The sequence below is a fragment of the Ailuropoda melanoleuca genome, chromosome 5 (genome assembly GCF_002007445.2).
Source record: "Ailuropoda melanoleuca isolate Jingjing chromosome 5, ASM200744v2, whole genome shotgun sequence".
Lineage (NCBI taxonomy): Eukaryota > Metazoa > Chordata > Mammalia > Carnivora > Ursidae > Ailuropoda > Ailuropoda melanoleuca.
Genome location: NC_048222.1, coordinates 3,062,304 through 3,068,993, shown reverse-complemented (window position 1 = coordinate 3,068,993; position 6,690 = coordinate 3,062,304). Strand labels below are relative to the sequence as shown.

At 40.3% G+C, this 6,690-nt stretch overlaps 1 protein-coding gene across 6 annotated transcripts in view; it reads right to left on the bottom strand.

The window, feature by feature from the left end:
- Positions 1-317: 317 nt before the first annotated feature.
- Positions 318-6,690, bottom strand: part of LOC100468655 (cytidine monophosphate-N-acetylneuraminic acid hydroxylase) — a 110,663-nt gene continuing 104,290 nt past the window's right edge. For all 6 annotated transcript variants that reach the window (XM_002915833.4, XM_034660242.1, XM_034660241.1 and 3 more), the window contains 2 exons: positions 3,918-4,013; positions 318-1,676 (listed from right to left, as the gene is read on the bottom strand). In XM_002915833.4, coding sequence (XP_002915879.1) covers positions 3,938-4,013 — 76 coding nt within the window. In that variant the 3' untranslated portion in view covers positions 318-1,676; positions 3,918-3,937. The remainder of the gene's footprint in view (positions 1,677-3,917; positions 4,014-6,690) is intronic.

Sequence of the window (6,690 nt, the reverse complement as noted above, 5' to 3'; positions counted from 1 at the left end):
AACACAATTTGCAGATGCGGTGGATGTCAGGACCAGGTGCAAAGGGTAACTTCACAGTGTTTGGCTTACGTCATGGAAATGAGATTTGAGAGGGAAAGAGGGCAGGTGGTGTGGTGTAGAACAAGAAAGGGGGGCGATGTGGACACCGGCAGAAAAGAAGGACCTAAGCTGAGTGAGGAGCAAAGTGAGGACATGCAGGGTCGATGGACTGGAGGTCTTGGTGATACCAAAGAATTGCTGGAGTGAGGGTTTCAGAAGGACATCGCTGGAAAGCCGGCATGAAAATGAAGATAGGCTTGGTGTCAAGAAAACAAATCCGCATTTTAAAACAATCTTTATTTGTTCATCATATACATTTTAACATACATTCTATTGACATATATTACATTTATTTTTCAGTAATAATGGAATAATTTATTATATAGTGTAAATCACAAAACAGGATTCTTGAATTATAAGCATTTCTGTATAATGTGTGAGGTGAACCAGAGTAATGGAACATCACTGGTATTAATCTCAAAGAAAAACAGATCAACATTTCCATTACCAACTGTGAATTTAGGTATTTAAGGAGATTAATTCCACCCCTGGAGTCTAGTATCTTCAGAATTAAAGAGGTAGCATATATACTCAGAAAACCAGTTTTGATGTTAGTCAGTGAGAGGTGTGTGTGTGTTGTACGAGAAACATCAACATGTAAAATAGAAACCTTGTTAACAATCACATTTTCTAGGGATACATTTGCACGGCTGTGCCTTAATCCTGCAAATATCATCAAAAACTAGAGACAGCAGCAGAAACAGATAAATTAGTTGCCTATCTTAACCACTAAAACAGTATTTTACATGTTCAGAAGAGGATTTCCCAATTTTTTCAAAGTATGGATCTTTATTGTTGATTTCAAAAGATTTTTGTCTACAAAACTTATTTTGTTACTATTAGTATTTATATATGTTATTAATCAAAGATCATTCCATTTGTTAGAATTTATAAGCTCCATGAAATGACTAATTTTGTCCCTGAATCAACATCATTTTAGTCCCAATGAAATTTTACTGTTGAGGGCAGCCGCTGCAGCCTTGTTTTGACAAATGTATTTCAACAAAGCTTTCTGAAAAACTGGAAACAGCTCATGAGCCCTCTTACCCGATTCTCTTAATGGACCCTATTTGGGGAATCAACCTATTAAGGAACAAAATGTCTATTAGTACATTCTCCTTTTATAATTCTATTTTAAGTTTTTCTTCCTTCCTGTTTTCTTCTTATGGTCATTCATTTATCTATTTCTCTTCTTTCTTCTCTTTTTCTAACCCAACATTTGCTCCCCCACCCTATCTGGTTTCCTCATTTTCCCCTAGAGAATTCTGTGTCCTCTCGTTCTATTTCTTCAATGCTTGGATTCACATCTCCTTCCATTATGCTTTGTTTCCCATAGACAATCTGTTCCTGTATGGTCATTGGTTCTTTTCCAGAGAATTGGGTATGGAATAAGTAAAATATAAATTATCTGGCTATGTAGTGACCCACAAACATAAGATAAGTGAACATCTCACAAGTGCCACATGTAATTATCCATTTTTGATGTCAATAAGGTGTAAGTCTCTTTGGTATAAGCTTCCTGTGTTCAAGATGGCGCATCAGTGAATTCTTGAATTTTCTATGTTTGCTTGGCATCTCTGTGAATTAAAGATATTAAATATAAATCTCACTTTAATACTTTTTCATTTTTTATTGCACTGGGACAAATTGCTTAAAGACTTATTTATTTGAGAGAGAGAGAGAGAGAGTGCTGCACGCACACGCAAGTGGGGGATGTGCAGAAGGGGAGAGAGAGAGGGTCTTATGCAGGCTCCACACTGAGCACAGAGCCCCACGGAGGGCTCGATCTCACGACACTGAGATCATGACCTGAGCTGAAATCAAGAGTTGGAAGCTTAACTGACTGGGCCACCCAGGTGCCCCTGGGGTAAATTTTTAATCTTTTTCTTCAGTTTGAGTTACATAGTCTTTGAGATTTAAGGTCAGCGGGAATGTGAAACTGGAAGTGAGCTGGACTAAGACTCTTCTCCCAATTTCTGCAGATTCGCTGAGTGACTTGACTGTAGACCACAGGACGCTCTTGTTTATTTCATCAGGTCAAGACAGCCCGTGTTTATTCCTCACTTATCATGTACTACTCACTCTTTCAGAAGGAGTGCCTGACGTGTGACCCAGCCCTGCGAGGGAGGTGTTATTATTAGATCCACTTTACAGATGAAAACCTGACACACAGAGAGGTTCGCTAATTTGCCCAAGGTCACATGGTGGGTGACAGAGCCAAGATTTTAACTGGAGAAGTCAGATTCCAAGTCTGAGGTGTTGACCACCACACTTCATTGCTTCCCCAACGTGGCAACTTCAAAATGCACACGCTGACCTCCTGACTGTCACATTCATCTCTACTCCAATTCACGCACCCGCTTACACAGAGCACCTCAGACCATCTCTCGGAACTGCTCCAGTGCCAAGACCTTGAACCCTGTGCCTTCTCCATCCATGACCTCCTTACCTTCCATGCCTCCTGGCTTTCCTAACTACTGAACATGCTTGGCATCTCCACTGAGCCCCCTGATTCTGCTCTCCCAGCACCATCCATGCCTCTTCTCTGCCTCCCTTACTTCTCTGTCACACCGGGAGGACTTGCCAAGGCTCCAATCCACCTTGCATTTTTCTTCCTTTTAACTTCACCCACTCTTCCTGTCTGGAACATTCTTTCTACCATCCCTCTCCTCCATTTCAGCTTTATGAAGAACTTTACCCAAACTCTCAGCCACTCTCCAAACACCACCTCCCCTCCCCACCCAAAGACTACCTTTTCCATAATGCTCTTCCTGGTCATTTCAAAAAGTCAGATGTAATCTCTCTCCTCAGTGTTTGTAACACAAATATAGACTACCTTATCATCCAGTTATACATGAACTCCCTTTGCATCCCTTCTAGCTTATAACTGTAACTTGGAAGATCTAGCCTAATGCCTTGTGCTAGACTGGAGAACAGAACAAAGAACTAGAGTATAGAACAAAGAGCTTCACAACTGAAAAAAATGTTCTACTTTGATCCTTAATTTTACTGGTAAGGACACTGATGCCCAGTTTAAGAAGCAAGTCATAGTGACAGTGGGAGACAGAAATTCACTGTTCCTTCCTTCCTTATCGCCTACCATGAATAAAATCATGTGTGCTCTGGGCTCTGGGCTAAGCACAGGCAAGAGTATTTACTTTTAAGAAATTCAGTCTACTGACCAGAAGAGAAAACAGATTATAACAACAGAATGTGATGGGACAGCTGTTTGTGAAATAAATAAATAAACATATAAATAAATGCATGAGTCAAAGAATTCACTGTCTTTGTAGTAATATTATGTGATCTTTCTAATAAGTAAGTGTGAGGAAACATAACTTTTAATTCAGTTAGTAAAATTACATCCCAAGTGGTAGGAAGAAATGTCAAATCTAATTTGAGCCAGACAGGTTCCACCAGCCTGAAAAAGAGAGAAGTCCATTGCCGGTGAAGAGGTGAGGTTTTCCATCATACTCTGTTTTTAGTTTTGTTCCCTTTGGTTCTTGTTGCTGTTTTGCATGTGTTAGGGTTTAGCTCTGAACACTCACTGACTACCTGGGATAATCTGTCTTGTTTATTAACTGGCTGCGTGTTCACCTCATCCAGACAGAAGAGTCTGTGGACGTGGACTGGACACACTCGCTATTTATTTTATTTACTTATTTTTAAACTTGAATGTTCTTCTTGTAATGTTAGCTCTTCTCGCTCCCCTGAAAGTCGGATTTTCTGGCGGGTATGGTGCCTGATTAATTTAGATGCCAGAAACAGCGTGATGAGGGTTAGGACAAGATGTCTCCCAGACCTCCAGGATGCCTTACCTGGGAAGCTTAGGTCGGCTCTACCCACAGTGCATCAGGAAGGACCTCCAGTTGGGTGGTGTTAGAGGTAGTTTTATTTGAAAATGGTTCCAAAACCTGTAAATGAGATAAAGCAGAGAAATGCGTTTTGGAAAGTTCCGTGACCATTGTTTGGCCAGGATCTGTTTGGTACCTGGTACTCGGCCCCCTAAGAGATAGCGCTTCCATACAGTTTCAGCTCTTCGTGTAGCCTAGCATTTCCGGTGTGTTGAATGCAGTCCCTTCCAACAGGACAACTGTGCCTTATTTTTATTTTACCAGGGTGGGCCTTGCTTTAAGGAATTCTCCTACGTGGATAATGTTAAGTGAAATAAGTCAAGCAGAGAAAGACAATTATCATATGATTTCTCTCATCTATGGAACATAAGAACTAGGAGGATCGGTAGGGGAAGAAAGGGATAAAGAAAAGGGGGGTAATCAGAAGGGGGAATGAAACATGAGAGACTATGGACTATGAGAAACAAACTGAAGACTTCAGAGGGGAGGGGGTGGGGGAAGGGGATAGATTGGTGATGGGTAGTAAGGAGGGCACGTATTGCATGGTGCACTGGGTGTTATACGCAACTAATGAAGCATCAAACTTTACATCGGAATCTGGGGATGTACTGTATGGTGATTAACATAATATAATAAAATAAAATTAAAAAAAAAAAAGGAATTCTCCTACGTGAAAATACGGATTTATATTCTGTACACAAAAGCACTCGAACCTGGACTTGTAAGGGTACCGGTGAGTGAGTCTTCTGTGTGTATCTGGGGGAGGAAACTGGCTTCCTGGACCGACCAGGCAGAGCGCACCAAAAAGCCAGGCACCCTGCGAGCGCCGGGTCCAGCCGCTCCGCCCCTCGGAACGCATCCTGAGAAAATCACTATGAGAGTGTAGGAGGCGCGCCGACGTGTTCCTTTGCTGAATCACTGTTTCAAATAGTGAAAAGTTAGAAATAGCTTACAGGTAGATCACAGATGGTTGAGTAAGCATGTGGGTATAAAAGTATGTAAGATATGATTGTATTTTTACAAAAAGTGCATGTGTAGGCACTTGCGAATGAAAGGAAAAGATTAACCAGACACCAAGATCTAAACGGAGCTCTAGGGGTGGTGGGTTTATTTGTGGTTTTGACTTTTTTTGGATTTTTTTAAATTTAACTTTTCTTTTAATTTTTAAGTACCTTTTCTCAAATTTTCTAAAGTAGAGATATATTATTTTTATAACCAAAAAAATAGTCAATAAACTCATAAATCCCATTTGAAGAGAGACAAAGATAAACCAGGCTGTGACTGTTTCCCAAGATTCATTAGGGGATCCTCTTACATTTAGGACCTGCATTATCAAAACAATAGAACAAAAGAGTCTTTAGCATCAACATTCTAGAAGCTTCTAAGAGGAAACTATTTTCTTAGGAAAAATAACCTCTCAAATCGCCCCAAAAGTTGCTTCATTCCTTTTTTCCATAACAAGAAGTGGGGTATATGTTCTGTTGAAAATGAACCAAAGTTAAAAAGTTTTACAACCATTACAAAGTTTGAAGTTCGGGGCGCCTGGCTGACTCAGTTGGTGGAGACTACGACTCTTGATCTTGGGGTTGTGAGTTCAAGCCTCAGGCTGGGTGTAGAGATTACTTAAAAATAAAACCTTAAAAAAAATTTGAGGTTGATCTACATGTCTCAACACAAGGGATACCGAAGATGCACTGATGAGTAAAAAACGCAAGGTACAGAGCACGTGTACTAGGAGAATATTAGAAAAAAAAAAAGCAATAACAAACTTTTCCCTTCAACTATATGACACATTTTATGGAGTAAAACTCTAGAGGAATGTTGATACTACTCATAAACAGGCCTGGGATGCTATCCACCGAGTTTACCGAGAGTTATCAAGTTTGCACTGGAGAGTGGGTGGAGGGAGAGGCAGGAAACACATAGGGTTTTGTGGGAAGGGTGGGGTAGATTATTTACTTTTTGTTTTACAAGCTTGAACATTCTTTACATTTTCTAAAAATAATTTTGAAACATTCAAAAGGAAATAAGAAAAAAAAAAGAAACTTTAAGAGATGCCTGGGTTTTGCAAGCTCAAGGCAGAACCAGATGGTAGGTTTTGCGTATTGACAATGAAATTCCTGCATTTTTCAGAGGGTCAGTGGTAGAGATAAGAAACGATTCTCCTTCTTGGTGATTCTTTTGCAAAAATAAAAATGGCAAATGGGCCTTTGTGACATTTCAGCTAAAATGTTCCAAATATAATCTTAAAGACGTACATAGTTTTGTGATGAGAGACTTCACGTGGTTTTGAAGCAGAGACGGGCAGAAACTGGGTCATTTCCCGTAAGCAGCCAGTCCACCAAATTCACACGCGGTTAGGACCAGGCAAAAATGTGACATGGGAAAGGACTGTCTTCAGTGACCATGTCTTTGTCACATAGACACCGCCCCTCATTCTTTTCTTGTCAAATACAAACCTTCCCTCCAATAACGTCCCTTCATCTCCTATACCAAAAACGACTTCCAGAAGGGACTGAAACACATTTGTATGAATGTACAAATGATGACTCTTTAAAATATTACTTTCCTAATCAGACTTGCTTTTCACAGGTTAACAAAGGAATGAAGCTCTAATGGTGGAATCTCACATATCCATCACAATCTGGGGGTATAGTCAAGCCTTGACTCTGCTTATACTTATACCCATGGCCTCCTCTGCAGTGGACTAGCATGGGACAGGCATTTTCAGACTTAC